Source organism: Brachyistius frenatus, unplaced genomic scaffold (assembly GCF_029030835.1).
Source record: "Brachyistius frenatus isolate BFR_SWC_R1_liver_20210118 unplaced genomic scaffold, ASM2903083v1 Contig_286, whole genome shotgun sequence".
Taxonomy (NCBI): Eukaryota; Metazoa; Chordata; class Actinopteri; family Embiotocidae; genus Brachyistius; species Brachyistius frenatus.
The window spans coordinates 34,776-54,577 of NW_027210885.1; the positions used below are offsets into that span (position 1 = coordinate 34,776).

Consider the following 19,802-nt stretch of genomic DNA (forward strand, 5'->3'; position numbering starts at 1 on the left):
GTTGCTCTTGGCTCACCTCAAACTTCTTAGGATAACATCTGTTCTCCTGAGATCAGTACATGACGTGTGAGGCCTTAACAGTTTAACAAACCATCTGAATCAGGAACTAGCAGTGAGCTTTTCATGTGCATTTCCCCCAAAACAAGACTTTTTCAGATTAGATAATTGATTTTGGTAATTAAGTTAGTTTAGATAATCAATTTGTAACTATGGATCAATTGTTTGAGTTATTCTTCAAGTAAAAATACCAAACATTTGTTGTTTCCAGTTCCTTAAAGGTGACGTTTTTCTGCTCCCATTGTTTCATATATATTTGCCATTCAGACTATTAATTGAACAAAACAATTTGAAGACAACACCTTGGGGTCAGCTATATTTTGATGGATTTCTTTTTTCTTTTTTTTTTCTGACATTTTATAGACAAAATCTGTATATTAATCCTGGTAGCCCTGGTTAAGAAGAAAGTGGCCACTTAATTTGGGATGAAGGGACTTTTAAGGGGACAGAAACACAAAATTAGGTCCCTGTGTCTAAAATACAGGTAAAGTTTCAACATTTTTACGAAGGTCTTCCTTCTGGTGCCTGGATCGTTTTCTGTTCAAAATACAATTTACTCAACAAATCAGCACAGATGGGAACGATCAGAGGTGCTCTAAACAATAAAAAGTTGTAATATAAACCTTTCCAGTGGAAATGAGGACTCTCATGTGGCCGAAAGCTCCAGTTATTGTGTGTAAGTGAACTTTGAGTTGAGCTTGTTTGAAAAAAATTGCAAGTTGCAATAAATTTACCTTTTGGGACAAAGAAACTGATTAATTCAATAATTTTGTAACAGCAAATCTATTCTAACTCTTGTCAAGCCTACCTGGGACTTGTCTCCTCCCAGCACGTTGACCATGACTTCCATGACTGTCTCGTGCATGCCCAGCACTCTCATCAGATTGGGATGCTGGTAGAATACCTTGTTGTTCATGATGTCACTGGATAGTCAGTGAATAGTGAAGGTCACAGTATTGTACATGAAATCATTTTGAGGCACTATGTTGCACACAGGACAATATTCAACGAGGAACAGTTATTTAAATTACAATTTACTGTACTCAGCCTTTAAAAAATACAAAGAAAGAGGCGTCACTCTGTTCATAGCAACATATCTTCTTACCCGAGTCCGTCGATCATGAGTTTTTCCTCCTCCTTGCCCATGCGCACCGACAGCAGAGACCTGATCTGACCCAGAGACACCAACAGGTTGATGGCATCCTGCACGGACGCGGCACTGATGGTGTAGGATTTCTTCATGGCCCGGAGCAGCTCCCCGATGCCGTCATACTGCCTCCTCAGTAGGCTGAACATCACCCGGACCAGCTCGGGGTCCTGGATGTGAGACTCCTGAGCCCAGCTGGTTATGGTTTGGGAGATCAGCTCCTTCAGGTTGGCTGGAGAAGCGAGAATTCAATAATGGTATACAGTTATTGCTGTCCTGTTATCAGGGGCTAATTGTGCCTCTATGCCTGACCACCACTAAACAGAGAGTCCCTGTGTGTTGGATTGGTTTTGACAGAGTTTGGGCACCACTTCTGCAAAATGCCGCTGTTGTGCTGACACATGATTTTATCCCGACCATTACGTCTTATTTTTTGTCCTTCGCAGCAGGCAGATCTGACAGAGATGAATAAATCATTAGCAAACAATTTAGAAGGAGAATCGCCAACCAAACAACCACACAAGATGCTCTGCATGAATCATCCACGGTTCACTTATCTAAACAGTATCTTAGTGGAAATTTTTGATGAAGCCAAAATGGCAACACAATAAAGTAATTGACAATCACGATCTAACTTGTATGATTTGATCAGAGGCCTCAGGGCGGCTACTTGACCGTCACCAGCGTTGCGATTATTATATTTACATTTCAGGTTTTTAGCACACAGCACAATGTGAACAGGCTTCTGTAATGTATTGAATCGTAAAGGAAGCCAAAACGATTATATCATTCGCATGAAAAGAAGCCAATAAGGAGCTTAAGAGGCTCAGGAACAGACCTGAGGGGGCACATAAGTAAAATATTCTATGATTCAGGAAAAAAAAAAAAAAAAAATTATTATCAGCAAGAAAAATCCACAACCAAGCAAAAAGTGTTTGGTTTAGAAACAGAAGTACAGAGTGTGTCTTTTGTTATTTATGTCAGGAGAAAACCAACATCAGATGTAAGGTTGGATTATGTGGATAACACATTCTTTCACTTCCTGCAGTAATCGCATGTATTAAAGGTTTCCAAGGACTGTTGAGAAACATCTGTGGGTCTGTTCCCCTCACACAACAGGAAGGGTTTTCATTTAAAAAAGGGATAACATGAGTTTACTTCCTGTACTTTATGCACATTTAGAGCACAACAGAATATATATATATATAGATACAGAGACAGACCAATTAAACTGCAGCCCAGGAGGGAGGTGTTTTTTTTCTTAAAAAGTTGCTAAATCTGGTTGAGCCTTTGAAACTCCATTTAGGTAGGTAAGTAGGTAGGTATTTACCTTATTAATCCCCGAGGGGAATTTTTTTTCACTACAGCAGCATACAGAAGCAATAAGATAATAATAGAAATAATAGAATAAAATAATAGAATAGAATAGAATAATATAATAATAGAAAAGCAATAAAATAAAATAAAATAGCAGTAAAAAATATAAATATAAAATATAAAATGCACAGTATATACAGTACATTATATATCTATATATATTATATACAACAAACCAAGAAACACAGTCAACCTATATATATATATATATATATATATATACAGTACAGTATATATCTATATATATTATATACAAACAAACCAAGAAACACAGTCAACAGTGTTATTGTACTGTGATGAATTTTGCCAGAGGTGAGTTATTGTACAGTCTTATTGCAGTGGGCAGGAATGATCTCCTGTATCTGCCCTTGTGACAGCGGAGCTGGAGGAATCTTTTAGAGAAAGTGCTCCACTGTCCCTGCAGCAGGTGGTGGAGAGGGTGGACAGGATTATCCAATATGGACAATAGTTTGTTCAGCGTCCTCCTCTCCACCACCTTTTCCAGGCTGTCCAGTTTGTAGCCGATGATGGAGCCGGCCTTCTTAACCAGTTTGTTAAGTCTGTTGGTGTCACCGGCTCCAATGCTGCTCCCCCAGCAGACCCCAGCGAAGTACAATGCACTGGCCACAACAGACTGGTAGAACATCTCCAACATCTCGCTGCACACATTGAAGGATCGAAGTTTCCTCAAGAAAAAGAGTCGACTCATCACCTTCTTGTAGGCAGCATTGATGTTGGTCTTCCAGTTCAGTCTGTTGTCGATGGGCACACCCAGGTACTTGTACTCCTCAACCATGTCCACCTCCTCTCCCAGAACTCTCAGCGGTTGTGGAGCCGTCGTTTTCCTCCTGAAGTCGACCACCATCTCTCTGGTCTTGGCTACGTTCAGGAGCAGGTGATTTCTACCCGCCCACTCCACAAAGTCCTCCACTACTGCCCTGTACTCATCCTCCCGTCCGTCCCTTATACATCCCACCACTGCAGAGTCATCAGAGAACTTCTGCAGATGGCAGGACTCTGAGTTGTACTGGAAGTCAGTTGTGTATAAGGTGAACAGAAAGGGAGACAGAACAGTTCCCTGTGGAGCTCCAATACCACTGACCACCGTATCAGACAGCACACTGCCCAGACGGACAAACTGTGGTCTGCCTGTCAGGTAGTCATTGATCCAGGAGACTGTGGACGCGTCCACCCCCACCACCCGCAGCTTCTCACTCAGTAGCAGTGGTTGGATGGTGTTGAATGCACTGGAGAAATCAAAGAAAGTGATTCTCACAGAGTCACCGGTTCCATCCAGGTGAGACTGAGCTCGTTGCAGCAGGTAGATGATGGCGTCGTCCACTCCCACATGAGGCTGGTACACAAATTGCAGAGGGTCCAGAGAAGATTTCACCAGCGGCCTGAGGTGGGCCAAGACCAGCCTCTCCAGCACCTTCATCACATGAGATGTGAGGGCAACCGGTCGGTAGTCGTTGAGGCCAGATGGAGTCGTCTTCTTGGGGACAGGAACCAGGCAGGACGTCTTCCACAGCACCGGGACCTCCTCCTGCTTCAGGCTCAGGTTGAAGAGGTGTTGCAGGACCTCAGCCAGCTGGACGGCGCAGGTCTTCAGGACCACGGGGCTGATGCCGTCAGGTCCTGCAGCCTTGCGCTGGTGGATTCTCTCCAGCTGTCTCCTAACCTGGCCAGTCGTCACAGAGAAGGGGGTGAGGGGGGGGGTCGAGGTGTCGATGGAGGAAGAGCCCTTTGAGATTGAGGGCTCTATGCAGTTCACCAGGGGGTGCAGAGGGGGGGGGGAGGCAGCAGAGGTGTTTGGGAGGTGTGAGGTGTGGAGGAGACAGATGAGGGTGGTGAACTGAACCTGTTGAAGAAACAGTTTAGCTCATTGGACCTCTCCAGGGAGCCCCCTGGTTGTCTCTCTCTCCCTTTGAACCCAGTAATCTCCTTCATACACCTCCCTCACGTTGTTCTGCTGGAGTTTGGCCTCCAGCTTCCTCCTGTAGGAGTCCTTGCACTCCCTCATCTTCTCCTTCAGGTGGCGCTGCACTCTCCTGAGCTCCTCCCTGTCCCCAGACCTGAAAGCTGCTTTCTTCTTATTAAGAAGAACTTTCAGGTCACTGGTGATCCACGGTTTATTGTTGGGGAAGCATTTTACAGTCCGGGATGGTACGGTGGAGTGTTCACAGAATTTGATGTATTCTGTGATACAGTCCGTCATGCTGTTAATGTCCTCCCCATGTGGTCCAAACAGCACATTCCAGTCCGTGGACTCAAAGCAGTCCTGCAGGGCATCTTTAGCCTCCTGTGTCCACCTCCTCACAGTCCTGGTGGTCACAGGCTGCCTCTGCACCAGGGGAACATACTTGGGAGTCAGCAGGACCAGGTTGTGGTCTGATCTACCAAGGGGGGGGAAGGGCAGTAGTACTGTATGCATCCATGGCATTAGCATACAGTAAGTCCAGAGTTTTATTGTTCCGTGTGGGGCAGTTAACATACTGGTGCAAAGTTGGCAGTACTTTATCCAGACTGGTGTGGTTAAAGTCTCCAGTAACTGCCAAAAATGCACCGGGATGCTTAGTCTGCAGTTTAGCCACAGTTTTTTCCACAGATTTTAAGGTCACATCAAACTTTAATCTTACAGATGACAAGCAACAATAAAAACAAAGCCCCGCGACGGGGAAACTCGCTGACCCGGAGTGAGGAATGAAAAGTCTGTAGCTGAATGCTGCACCTCTCTAACTGATAACATTGTTATTCCAAAGCTATCGCTGAACTTTGAGTGTTTAAGTCAAACAACACAACATCTGTAGCAAACAGCGGGTCAGATCCGAGCAGAATCCTAATTAGAGATGAGACAGAAACAAAAAAAGAGGGAGAGGAGGAGGAAGAGGAGGCCAGCTGCCCTGAAGGTGAATGTCTCGCAGGCTCACATCTGCTTTGCATCATCTCAAACTGCGGCTCACAAGGGAGTCCAAAAAAAAAACTACACGGTCTGCAAGCTAATCTGCAAATGATCACAATCAAACGTGAAGTATCATTTCTAAAGACTTTTCAGTTTCAAAGCTGCTCCAAAATCAGCAACGGCCAAACTCTGAGTTGGCCACATGTCTTTAATTGTAAATGATACAATTTCAGAGCTCTCACTTGCTCAGTTCATTTTTTTTTTTTTAAATGTATTTAGCGTAACACCACAATACACCCGCAGAGTCTGCCTTTACCAGCAGGACTAAAACTGAGCAAAAATAATCCTGTGATTAAAATTCAATTCTGTATAATCTTTAAAAATTCTATCAATATGTTATCAGAATATCACGTAGGGCTCTGTGATGTAGGAGTAAATAAAGCCAACCAGGAAACCAACCTCTATTACAAATAGAATGTAATGATGTTGATTAAACTGGTTGTTAATACATCTGGCATTTGTAATCATGCATGTAGGCTACTGTACTTAATGACCCAGATGTGCGAAACTCAAATTCAAATTCGAGTTAAATAGTATAAATTCCAATTTTGCGATTCTAATTGAATTTAAAATGCAATTATTCAAGTTGAGCAATTCAAATGAGAATATAAATGATTCAAATTGTTTCTAGTGATACATTTCTTCCCATAAGTTCCAACCCCCCCACACATAATTTAATCAGCGTACTTCAATATGATCTTCATATGATGTAGAAAAGGTAATGCTTCAGTATGAGAATCACTGAGTCACATCATTTGTCCATTTATAAAGCTTTTCAATAATGCAGGCTCGGTGTGGGAGGCTGGAGGAAGGCATTAAAATTTATAGCAGGGAGTCTGACAGAGACTGTCCATTAGTCTTCTAATATTTGATACAGAACAAAACCACACTTACAGCAAAGGGGAGCAGAAAGGAAGATTGAAACCACTGACCCCCAAGTGTTTTATGTTCTGTATCATTCATGATGGATAAATCTGGACCAGTTTCAAAATTTAGCAGTGCAATGTGATGTTTAATGAAAGATGTAGTGTTTTGCCATTTAGAAATTAGATAAAAAAATGTGGATATTGAATAGATATTAATTTAATGGCAACCAGAGATGAGTTGTAATTTTTAAATGGTCATTAAAGAATAAAAAAAATTGTATAACTATATATATTACTATATATATGTACATATATATCACATAAACTATATATTGTTCTTACTGGCGCCTGATTATATTGTGTTACTACTACCTAAAAGCTTTATGCCATTAAGTATCAAAAGAAGGAGAAAAACATGGCTTTATTACCAGGCTCAAGTAGAACATATTTGGCACCGTGAAATTGGATGCAATGTTACAAATATTATAAATGTGCACAGACAGATAGAGCCATCAAAAACTCCTTCAAAAGCATAAATGAAAATGAACTGCAGTGCGAACTCTGCCAGGTAAAGCTAATACATCGTAGGTCTACCACAGCTGTGCACGTTTGAGAGCAAAACACCGAGCATATAGTTGAACTTATATTGTGTGTTCAGGCAGCAGGACATTGGTAAAGTTTGCATTTGGGAACATCCCATTTCCTAGTTGAGAGCATTCACATGACAACAACAATCAGGCAACATGAACGCCCACAGAAAATCATTTATTTCTGCTGTCACGACACTTTATCAGACGAGTACACTTGCAGGTTATTAGGCCTCACAGGTGTTTGAAGGAACTTACTTGGAACAGCCTGTTCCGTCTCGGTGGGTTCCTCTTCTGTCTTCTGAGGTGGGCCCTTGATCTTGTAGAGCAAAGCGAGGAGGCGGCCTTTTATCGAAGTGTCATGCTCTTGCTCTTCCTCCTCCACTGGAATTCCTGCAAGGAGAAACGTATTTCTTTCAGACACTCAATAGTTTTAAAGTGTTATATCGACTATTTAATTGTGCACAGAAATTTACAGCCCTGTTGAAGGTGGCTAATATAGTAATATCTTCAAATAATTTGTGGATCACTGTTGGTCATAAACCTCTTTTTTTTACACCAGGCATATAATTACTGCTCATGATAAAATTAAAAAAAAATTAAAAACATAAAACATAATGCTTGACTTGTGTTTATCAAAAGTTCAAGAACAAACTTATTAGAATGAAATCAGTTTGTGTCAAAAGCTATTTACAGTGACATGTTTGGACAATATCTTGTGTTTGTACTGCATCTACTGAGTAAGCAGTTGGACTCTACCACAGTGCAGTCGCAACTCTTCATGGAAAGAGTTGAGTTCTTCCTGGATCTCCTCGGGGCAGGGACAGTCCTCCCCGGCACTGAAGTTCAACAGGATGTTGATCTGCCGGAAAATGACGAACGGCGCAATACGGTTAGAAGAGCAAGGAAGGGAATTTGTATTTAATGGGTTTTTCAGAGGAGAAGGGATGAAGAGAAAGGAAGCAGACAAGAACAGAAGAGTGTGAAGGAATGAATAAAAGAGGGACGTCACAGCAGAGAGCAGTGGAAGGTCACGTAGGACAGCACGTTACCATCCTGAGTCACAGTGAACAGCAGAATTACTCATGCAGTCTCTACACACACACACACACACACACACACACACACACACACACACACACACACACACACACACACACACACACACACACACACACACACACACACACTCTTTTCTTTTAATATCTGTCTGATCAATGCAGAAAGAAGTCATCTGAAGCATTTTACATCAAGTGAAGATTAAATCATTAAAATACTTCACATCACATGACGTACAAAAGACTTCCGCTACTTTAATTAGTCACAAACCTGCTGTGTTTGCTTTACAGTTTGTCACAAGCTAACTATAAAACACTAAATATAAATGAGATGCATCCTCAGGCTGCGCAAATGCACAGTCTGGTTTAGGCTATTCTGATGTCTATTTCTAGCAGAGCTTTTTAATAAACAGGAAACACCTGCTGCTGACCACCACCACTTATTTTTCAGGGATCAGAGTGGAGCTGTGGACAAGTTCCTATCTACAGTGTTAAATAAGTCAGAGGATTTGGAATTAAATACTCCGAACACGGATGCCTAGCAGTCGAGCATATATTAAACTTCACTCGCTGCTGTGCTGCATTCGAGAACACTACTCGGCCCGGTACTAAGTGATCTGAACACGAAGGAAAGAAATGACTGAGACTTCAGGACTACTGGGCAGGAACAAAGAATAATGAAAAATAAATTGATGTTAAAATGGGGCCTGATGATAACAAAACAGCAATCTGTCTACACACTGAACTTGAAACACTAAAAACGTGTGGTGGCCACAAGGGGATCTGTGAATTTTGTGACATAGTGAGCCACTGAAGAGTGAGATTCAGTACTTAATCACAAGGAAATAGTAAAAAAAAAAAAAAAAAAAGAAATGAAAAAAGGAAGCCAAAAGTGAGTTTTATAAAACTACAATAGAGGAATCCATTGATTTTGGACAGCGAGTGTTTCAATCATCAACAAATGAATGATGAGAATAAAGCAACTTGGTCAAGCCGTTCCTTGAAAGCCGAACATATGCATTGTATAAACAACTTAGTGACTATAAAATGTTTCAATTAATTTTGATTAATGTGGCGGAAAATCACAACACAAATCATCTCGGGGCAATGAATATAGAAAACATTTTAAAACATTATAAAGAGGAACCCGACAATTCAGAGAGAACGAATAAAGATAACGAGATGCAATGGTGGCATATAAATGCATAGAGAGTGAAAGAGAGGAGAAGACAAGAGAGGAGGTCAACGCATTATGGAAGGTCCTCCAGCAGCCTCGGCCGATGACAAGCATAACTGAAGGAGAGTAACCACTAATACGGATCCAAATAACAATAAACGTTACACAATCCACTCTGACCCCGGACTGACCTTTGCCCCGTCACGGCATAATGAAACCTGAGTCTGACCTCACAAAAGTAAAAGAGGCAGACTGCTTGAGCATCTGTTGTGAGAGTTAGTGAATCCGCAGGAGGATATTTTGGTCTGAAAGGTTTAGATAGCAGCGACTGCTCCGTTTGTCAGTTTGATTTTAGGCTTCTCAGCAGCAACACCTACTGTTTGCCTCGTTTTGTTTTTGGCACAACCGTCACCGACCTTAGAAACAACTTTAAGGCCGACCTGTGAGTAAGTGCATCGTAGACAGTGTTTCTCACTGAATCCTGAGCTGTAAACATATTTGAAATTTTAAAAATTTGAACACACTGTGACAAATATTTTCCCCTTTGGGTCTAATAACAATTTATCTCCTCTTGAATGCCAGATGTTTAGCTTTCTCCAAGTTCAATTTAGCGGCACATATGGCCCAATTTACCCTTTGGGGAACCCAGCTGAAAGTAAAGCTAAAAAAAACAACTGAAATCTAAAAGGCACTTGGAGAACTACAAAAGCCCTTATTCCAGTCTGTGCCTCAGACTCTGCAGCACTCAAGGTCATTGATTTTTTTTTTTTTTTCATCCCGTGGTCCAAGTTGTCCTTCCAGTTTTTGTTTTTTTTTGTTCCTGTATAATACCTAAAACAACCTTGAACATAAAATACATCTCTACAAAGAGTGTAAACAATTTGTGATACACTTTCTCCACCGCAGCGTACTGTACCTGCTCATGTGGGGGCGAGCGAAACTCTTTGGTCTTCTTGGCGGTGACGGCGGCGGACATGTTGAAAGCCAGCATCAGCTCATTGTAGCGAAACTTCTGATTGTACTGCAGCTTGGAGACGAAGGAGTCGGAGAAAGAGACGATGGATTCGATGCGATGCTTCAGCTCGCAGTCGCAGAAGTAGTGCAGCAGCTCGCACATCTGAAAGGGACAGAAAGCCATTTAAAAACCTTTCTCTTTTTCTTTGTCTCTACAATTCGATGTGGGTTTTGAATTATTATTGCAATATCCGGTTTTTTTTTCCTAAGTTTTATGACTTCTTACAGTGAGAAATGTTGCCTATTACTGCCATTTTCCAGAGATTATCCGTCTCCACCTCCATCATCCACGGATTAAAAATTGTGTTTATCAAGGCTTAATGTTTACAGCATTGTGAAGATTTTTGTCGTTGACAAGAACATTAGTATTCAGCCACCACCTTCCTTCACACGCAGGCAGTCACTACTCAGCAAGAAATAAATCATAGAAGCTCTTAACTGCCGACAAATGAGGAATTAGTGTACCAAATCGGATGAAGGCAAATAAGATGGACAAAATTTAAATTTAATTAAAACCATGGCAGATAAATTGATGGACTTGGTTTTATGTCGGTATTTTCGATCTTCATTCTTAATCACTGAAATTAAATGCATTTTTTTTTCATGACCGTTTTAATCACCTGGCGTTTGACGGACTCGGGCAGCGACTTCTTCAGCAGGCCTTTAACGGGCGGTTTGCTCTCTTTGGTCTCCTCCTCGCCTGCCTCCACGGCCTTCTCCTCGTTCTTGCTCACCTCCTCCTTCTCCCTCGCCGCCGCCTCGTCCCCCTTCTCCTCCTCGCCCTCCTTGGCCTCGCCGAACACGATGGGGGCGATGAGGAGGAGGATCAGCCTCACCTCGTCGCTGGTTAGGACTCCCATGATCAGCAGCGTTCCGATCAGCTTCAGGATGGGAACAAACTGGTACTCGACGCTCCCGCCCACCGGGTCGCGGATGTGGAGCCCTCCGCCCTGCACGGCCTCTGTAAGCATGCTGATGGCCTTCTCTTTCAGATTGGTCAGGGGGATCTGGGGGCTGTAAAGGAACTGGTGGCGCTTTGTGCTGATGATGCCGACGGGCGAGAAGTTGACCCGAGGTTTGAGGGAGGTGCTCAGGCCAACGCCGGGCAGCGAGTGTCGCTTGGACTCGTCGGAGAAGAGCTTGATGGACCTCGTCTCGTCCGTCACGGGGATAATGAACTCGTTGTTCATCATTAGGCGAGCCTCCTTCGCTGTCTCAAGATGGATGCTGGTAATAAGAAGAATTAGATCAATCACTGCATTTGTCCGAGGTAACTGGCCATTACACGTACCAGCAAATAATGACTCAGGACTCTAGATGTAGTACTAACAATAACCTTTCCTTAAATAGTATAAATGTGCTATTAGTAAGACTTCTACAGCCTCATAGAACAGAATTACCATAATATATCTGAGGGAGGGTTGTTGATCAATACCCATGACTCAGCAGTTACCTGACGAGCTACTCAGCTACTGAGTTCTCCAACTTAAACTTCTCAAACAAAACCAGGCCAAAAAGTTGTTTATACCGTCCATATAAAAGTGTGTTTTCACTGATAATGGAGGAAGGGACGACGTCATTAAAGTACAAAATGTGATTTTGCTCTATTATGTGACATAACGTGAAGAAAAGAGAGCCTTAATTACACTGGATGTGAGAAGGCAATATAAACACATCACTGAACCATTATTATGATTTATAAGACAGATTTTCTCAGTGATCTCGTGCTCCGCTCCATCAATTTAACAGTTAATGTTGCTGGAATTGACACAGTAATAAGAAATAATTGTATTTAAGATTATCATTCAATTACTGATGACTAAAAATATTGCCAACCTTCTTTTTCTCTGTGCATGACAGTTGAGGTTATTAAAGTCTAGAACTTGCAGTATTGTAGATGTTAACTTTGTGTCACTGACAAAAGCATTCATTGTTTTCCCCAGTGTTTCTTCTATAGCTCACATGCAGACAAATAAGACAATTTTCCAAATGACAAGAATTCAAAAAAATTGATATTATTTGATTATGTTAAATTCAAACCCAGTGATTGACAGTCCAGCTAACACACCTGATGAGGACGTTGTAGAAGCCCTCCCTCAGCATGCCGGAGAGGTATTGGTTGTCGATGGTGTAGAGCAGCTGTGATTGGTCCAAATGGCTGCAGAGGGCGTGAGCTACGCGCGTGTTTCCCAGAGCACAGAGGGCGCAATACAGCTTCAGCGTGTGGTAGTGGAACTTCCGTAGGTCTTCATGCTCGGATAACTCCAGAATATCCAAACACCTGGAAGACGGACAGGAAGAAAATATGATTGTGTCAACCACAGAAGCCGTTTACACTGCTGCAGTGTGCGCTTAGTTGGCAAACCAGAATGTCATTGTTTACAAAAGGGATTAAACAATATTACAACGTAAGCCGTGAGACGATATGAATCTGTCAGACAGCTTCTACTCTTTCACACGTTGATTTTATCAATAAGTCCCACACCACCTGACTAAAAAAAAAAAAAAAAAAATTACAATAAAAACAGATATAAAGCTGAGATTTCTCTACTGCCCTGGAGGAAAAGGATGATATATTCGTCTGGATATGAGATGACAGCTTTTCATGGAAATTAGGTTTTGAAAAGTTGGGGTAATCTAAGTTATGACAAGTGTAACTACGGTATTTATAGAATGTTGCATTATGGGCAGCTGTGGCTCAGATGGTGGGGTGGGTGGTCCACTAATTATGCCAAAGTGTCCTTGGGAAAGACATCGAACCCTGATGGCAGGTGAGCACCTTGCTTGGCAGCTCTGTTAGTGTGTGTGAGTGTGTGTGAATGGGTGAATAAGAGGCAAAACATTTAACAAAGGTAAAAAAAATTTTTTTTTTTAAAAAAAGTGCTTTACTATTTGTACCATTTGCTATAACATTTAAAGTCAGTATTTCGTAGTTAATCAGCCCTAAACCAGCCCTGTTTTGTTAGCCTAGTTTAAGAGAAATGAATATTAAAGGAAACAACTTGCTGGTGTACCTGAATCAGCTGACTCATGGCTAAAACCACTGAGAGACAGACCGGCCTATAAACATGTGTCCTACAGTTACATTATGAAAAGTCTTTGAAAAACATATGATTGCGATGGCAAAAAGGCACCGCTTAGGAGTCCCATACAGCTAAAGTATGACCTATGTATAGATGATATCAACACAACATAACTTTGTATAACTGAACCAGTCATTTACTGCAGGTGACAGTGTTCATATATTCTGTTCTGTTACCTGTTCTCCTCCGGTATATGAACAGCCATCATCTCCAGAGGTTCCAGGCACTGGACCACCCAGCCGTGCCTTTCACTGACCCGAGCTGTCTCCACACTGAGGAAGGTATTCGGCATCCGGCTCCACATCACGGCCACGATGGTCTGCACATCCAGTCGTGGCGGACACTGTGGCACCGGGTTCCTGTGCTCGCTCTTAAATATGGCCGACGAGAGCGGCATGGCATCCTGAGACCAGAAGGAAAATCAGATACGTTTCAAGAATTAAAACTATATTAACTCGTGGGTGTATTGCGTGCTTTTGGTGTTAAAATTACAGTCTCTTGAATTGACATTTTGACACTTCAAGCACAGACAGAAAACATTAAATCAATTATTGCAATATCTGGGCCTGCTGACCAGTGCATGACTATTTGAAATGAAGTGACATAAAAAATGTACAAGGCCCCATGCTTCTACATATGATAGTGACCTATTAATTACTGTGAGGGAGGTGAAGCGAATGGCCATGGTATGAATCAATGAGAATGCTTAAAACTCCCCTGTTTGATTTGGAGAGAAAAACAAACCTTGATCTTGACAAATTCTAACTGGAAGAGGTTTGCACTGGTGGGGCGTACAAACACAGCTGGGAAGAGTTTGGTATTTGGCTCCACCTGAAAATAAACATAGTGAAGTTATCCACATCACATATTAACTCAATCCTAACTTCATAGCAAATTCATAACACCTAAAAAATTGTATTAAAAACAAAATGTCAGAAGTATTTAAACCTTTAAGCAGATGGATTATCTGGAGTTTTCCACCCAAGCCCAGTTGCATTAGTATTAGTTGTTTCAATGATAAAGATCACGGATTGAAGAGAGAGAACAGAAACGTTTGAGCTTTGATGCGGTAATAGGACAAAAATCTTTTTCATCAAGTTAAAAGCCTCTTGATTCCCTCAGAGGGGTTCCCCCCCCTTTGAAAAAAAATGCCAATTCACGACGACGTCAGGCAGAGAATAGAAGAGAGGAAACCAGCAGACAATAACAGAGACAAAGAAGAGAAATAGACGAGGATGATGGAAGCTTCTCGGGGCATCGCTTCAACGTATAGTCAGGTATTCAGGATGAAGCCTGGAGATCAGCAAGGCGAGACGAGGATTACTGAGCAGATGTCTGTCTTCGTTATGACTCCGGTATAAAATAAAAGATGAGAATTCAGCTGTATAATTTCCTAACTACCTTTCTGCAGGTCCAATTTACTGCAGTGCAAATTTGTTAGCGCTACCTGAAAGGAAGAGAGAATGGAGGGTCTTTATCAGTGCGTGTGGGTAATACAAATATGGGGTGAGTCTTTGGAAAGATTTATTAAACCAAAAATGGTGAATATAATTAGTGATGGAGCAAAGCATTGAGGGGTAGATACTCTAATTTCAACAACGTTCCACTCCTTCCAGACTGGTTTAGAAAACTACTTTATATATATATATTTACCACAGGAGAAAGAAGTCATTAAAAGAACATCCTGGAGTTTGTGCTTCGCTCCTCTGCGTCACACTTGTGCTTGTTTACCTGATACGTGGTGGGCAGCTCCTTGCCGTTGGCAGTGAAGGAGACGAGGCCGGTGGCCAGGTCGATCAGGCAGCCGATCTCCAGGTCAGAGTTGGAGCGGCTGGAGGAAGACGGGCCGACGGCGTCTGCTCCACACACCATGTAGCAGTTACTCCTCTGAACACTGCAGCACAATAAGCACAACGATGAGCACCAGCACTTGTAAACACACGTGAATGTGACCGCGCACAGGACAACGGAGACGGCTGAAAAACAAAGAACTCGTGTGCAATGTATTTACATGATGTCAACATTTATCGATCCGTGTTGACTTGTGACTTTTGCCTCATTCTTATTCACAGATGCTCTCTTCCTTTTTTACTCCCCTGAATACTGAATAAGGATGAAAACCAGCTGATAAAAGATAAATCGATACGTGTCAATCAAAGGTCTGCCACACATTTTTATTTAACATGATTATTGTATGTTTGATTTGGGGGAATCTATATTATAATGCAAGTACTCTTTCTTTGTATGTACGTATGTATGTTTGTCCCTCGCATATCTCGACAACCGTTCAATCCATCTGCTTCAAACTTGGTGAGTGTGTCATTTGGGACCCGAGGATATGCGTTGTCGAATTTGGTGCAGAGTCGCGGGGGCACTGAGTCGCACTGCACACTCAAGAAAGCTACACAGCTATAGCACAAGCCAGGCAATCATACTGCCAAGCAGGCTATTTTGACCAGGCATTGCAATAGTTGTAATTTTAATGGTGGCTATTCTGCCCATATTTGATTATGGAAGGTTCATCCAGTGCTCCCTGTTTGCAAAGGAGATAATCACACAAAATGTCATATCATGATTCTAATTGTAGAGTTATTATTGTTTGTTTTTTTTGTTTTTGTTTTTTTCATTTACATTAATTTGCTGACTGAGCAGAGCTTGTCTTCTGGAAAAACATTGGATAAGTTAATATTAAAAAAAAATCAAATCTAATGTAATATTTGTTTGGGGCGTCTGTGTCGAATTGGGTTCTCTCACAACACTACGACATTCACCCATATTTCAACATAGTACACTCTCTTGCAACACACAGCACTAACCTACTTTAAAGGACCAGCTTTATTTTTACTTCAAACTCTGCCTGAAGCGTGCTAACACATCAAGAGAAAACATGAGAAATCAAAAAGTAATGAAAGGGAATGGAGAAGGTGTAATGATCAAGCAGAATGCATAAGACATATCCTGCAGCGTCCTAAAGGGCCGTGTACAACAACAGGGTTCACAAACTTCATATGAACTCCAGCAGGGAACGTACCTCTCATGGACGCGGCCCCTCTCGTCTCCCAGGGTGACGGTGACTGTACGCGTCTTGTTGAGGCTGAAGTTCTTGCTGTAGTAATGATAGTCGGGTGTGACCCAGCCCACCCACACCGAGGCCGGTTCCTGTCCAGCAAACACTCGCACTGAGTGGTAGTACTGCCCCAAAAAAAACACGACAGACAGAGAGGACATTTTTTTAGTTTTTTCAGGTTTTTCTTTTCAGATCTCGTGTGTAACTCTGAAATTTCAGGTTGATTTACAGTTGTGATGCTTCCGTAGTTGACACCTCCATCTTCCTTCGGAGGGTGGCTGCAAAAAAAACAAAAAAAACGGACCGCTTTAGAGATTTGCGTGCATCTTAGAAACGACAAGCTCATTTCACACAGAGAATTTAAGTACAAATTGAGTCTGTCAATCCTATTAGAACAGTTTCAGAAAGCAGCTGCCTCACTGAACGTCCGACCTGAGTTTCAGTGATTCGTCCAGCAGCTTGTCTGCAGAGTAGAACTCCACAGGCATGCTCAGTCGGCAGTAGACCATGTCACTGTTGCTGTTCTGGGTGCCGTAAGTCTTGTGGGTGACCTTAAGGCAGGGAGGGCTGTCCACTGTTCCGTCGATCCTCGTCACCTGAGGAGTTAGGAGTCAGGAGGAGGGAATAAAAAAAAAAACCCAAAGAAGAAGAGCAGCAATATCAATAAGTCCATCCAATCCAGTCGCATTGTTAGTTATGACTATAAGTGTCAAGTAAGATAGAAAATGGCCAAAACACCAGAGATCAGATGATATAAATAATAACAAAAGTGAGAATACTTCTCTACCTCAATATGCACGTGGTCCTGAGGTACGTTGAAGAAGGTGGGCAGGCGCTTGCTGAACCACATGGTGATGTCTCTGTTCATGTTGACGGCAAACGGCTCGAAACCTTCCTGGAGACCACACATGGTGTAGTACTTAAAGGTGCTGGCGTCCTTGCCCAGGTTCATGCGGCCGATCTGAGACATGCCGAGACTGCACACCGGGATGAAACCTGAAGGAGGGTAGGGTCTATTAGTGGGTTTTTACCTGCGATTGACAGACGTATAGTGAGAAAATATTAATGATTTCTGAAATATGGCACGTCAGTCATTTCATTCCATGTTGACATTTTAAAGGTTCCTTCTCAAACAAAGTTGGACCATCATAACTTAGTTTCCCTACCCCTAAAAGCTACATTTAATTAGCCATATATGTTTAAAAAGAAATTAAAAAAAAAAAAATTCTGGTACTAAAAATTATTAAACTTTTAAATTAGCACAACTGTTTCCCAGAAAAGCACATAAATGTCATCAGTGTTTCAGCACTTTGCGAACTCTATATTGCAGCAGAAACCAGCATCTAACAATTCATTTTAATATCTTTATTGTTCCTATGTGACTGTCTACCCTGTCTGATGGTTCATTGACAGAGTAATGGGCCAAAGACACAATGGACTTCATTAAATTGCAACATTGTTAGCATTACTGTACTTTTTTTGTTTTGTTTTGCCGCATGCAAACAAACAAGCCCAGGCTTACCCCTGGAGACACCGTGGAGGAAACACGCACAGAATAAATGAATGACTAAGCACTTTAAGTTGACTGGAGTGTGGAGCCCTCACCGTCCTCCGTCTCAAAGTCAGCGAAGCAAAGCTCAGACCCTTTGCCAGTGATCATGAGCTCTCCGTTCAGGGTGAAAATCATGGATTTGTCCTCCATGTTGATCATGCAACCAACCACGTCGCCCTCCTTCCACGGAAGTCCAAAGTAGCGGCTGCCTGCATGCATACGTCGACCCTGAAGAAACAACAACAACAACAAAAATATGTTTGTTTTTGCAAAATTTACTGACTAAATGAAAACCCTGCTGAAGCTAGCGTGACTGTGAATGTATGTTTAGTCAAAATATCACAATAAGAGTCATATTAATAATAATATCTATATGTTTGTTTGTTTTAGAAAATTTGTATCAGCAAACAAAATTATGAAAAAATATACAACTTTATGTGATTTCCACAAAAACCTTTCTAAATACAAAGATACTGCTGTTATTTTTGGATTCCTAACTAAAACCGCTCAGTCCAGAAAATGTACACTAAATCAAAACTACTGTCTATCTTTGACCTTCAAAAATCGAAATAATTTCTTTTCTCGCTGTCAGTCATCTTAAGGTTAAAAGAAAGGACACATGTGGATCACCCTTAATCCATCAAAGACGAAGGCTTGGTCGTCCACTCCCAGCGCCATGTCAGGTCTGCAGCCCGGTCGGGCCCAGCCGACCCTCATGTCTCCTCCACTAAGGGCCTCAAACTCAAAGTACCACTTCCCTGTCTTCACCGCGTACGTCTGCTCCACGCGGAAGAAGCGGATGGTCTCAATGCTCTGATCATCGGATGTGTGCAAGGCTGTGGAGAGAGAGAGAGAACGGCAAAACTGAGCCTCTAACATGAATGATACACACATGCTGATATTTCCAACAAATGACAGGCTGAAATAAAAAAAGGTTAGGAGAAAGTTGTTTTGCGGGATTTGAATATGTGAAAATATTGCATAGGCTAACTAAGAGTTACTAAATTGTAGTATTTACTGTAGTACAGCATAATAATACTAAATATGTATGTTGCTCATCAACAAAGTAACCCCTGAACATTCAACAACATTAACTGAAAGCTTACAGATAAAAATGAGCATTCATCAGGCGTCTTTAGATTTAGGTGACGACACTTATAATAAACAGCAAATGGCCCTGAAATTTTTATATTATTTATATTTAAGTAAGTGTATATATAGGTTTTAAAGGTTCCGTGCTGGTCTCACCCTCCTGGTCTGGAGGGTCGATGTTATACCCGTATCCAACCATAGTCCTGATGGCCTCTCGCAGACTATCTCTGTTAGATTTTTTGGTGCGTTCGTCCAGTAAAGCATACGGCACCAAGCGAGGATTACGCCTGGTCTTCAAATCCTGCCATAAACAAAGACAACCAAACAATAAAAAAAAAAAAGAGGAAGCATGCCGACAGACTACAGTCATTTATTACAGTGCAAATAAAATAAAAAGGTAAAATAATCTGAGGTTACTCTAATAAAAGTATTTGAAAACTAAAGCCAGTTTCTTACTCATTAAGAAAGAGTCATAACTTTTACCTGCTGGATGCCATAGGTCCATCCTTGTTTAATTCTGTCTTTGGCCCACACATTGTGTGCATTTTCGGCCAGTTTATCAACTAGAACCTCCTGACCTGCATTCAGTTTCACGTCAGACAGTTCCAGTGGCGCAGGCTTGTACCCGTTAGACATCATGTAGCTGCAGACGATACAACACGACAAGATCAGAGGATAAAGATGAAAGCACTGCACCTTGACATCTACATGACTTCAACAAGAATATATTTGATCACATATAGACGGTAAAATGCATCATGTT

The 19,802-nt window shown here is 41.8% G+C and overlaps 1 protein-coding gene across 1 annotated transcript in view; it reads right to left on the reverse strand.

Moving 5' to 3' along the window:
* The window catches only part of LOC138635044 (ryanodine receptor 3-like), a gene marked incomplete at its 3' end in the record, with an annotated part of 103,603 nt that overhangs the window by 33,153 nt on the left and 50,648 nt on the right, over positions 1 to 19,802 (reverse strand). The window contains exons 26-43 of the mRNA XM_069722352.1: positions 19,523 to 19,682; positions 19,196 to 19,340; positions 18,578 to 18,783; positions 18,001 to 18,175; positions 17,183 to 17,391; positions 16,828 to 16,991; positions 16,625 to 16,673; positions 16,360 to 16,520; positions 15,060 to 15,222; positions 14,073 to 14,159; positions 13,505 to 13,731; positions 12,314 to 12,526; positions 10,866 to 11,472; positions 10,148 to 10,348; positions 7,756 to 7,858; positions 7,255 to 7,389; positions 1,163 to 1,436; positions 866 to 980 (exon numbers count right to left, since the gene is read on the reverse strand). Coding sequence (XP_069578453.1) covers positions 866 to 980; positions 1,163 to 1,436; positions 7,255 to 7,389; positions 7,756 to 7,858; positions 10,148 to 10,348; positions 10,866 to 11,472; positions 12,314 to 12,526; positions 13,505 to 13,731; positions 14,073 to 14,159; positions 15,060 to 15,222; positions 16,360 to 16,520; positions 16,625 to 16,673; positions 16,828 to 16,991; positions 17,183 to 17,391; positions 18,001 to 18,175; positions 18,578 to 18,783; positions 19,196 to 19,340; positions 19,523 to 19,682 — 3,394 coding nt within the window. The remainder of the gene's footprint in view (positions 1 to 865; positions 981 to 1,162; positions 1,437 to 7,254; positions 7,390 to 7,755; positions 7,859 to 10,147; positions 10,349 to 10,865; positions 11,473 to 12,313; positions 12,527 to 13,504; positions 13,732 to 14,072; positions 14,160 to 15,059; positions 15,223 to 16,359; positions 16,521 to 16,624; positions 16,674 to 16,827; positions 16,992 to 17,182; positions 17,392 to 18,000; positions 18,176 to 18,577; positions 18,784 to 19,195; positions 19,341 to 19,522; positions 19,683 to 19,802) is intronic.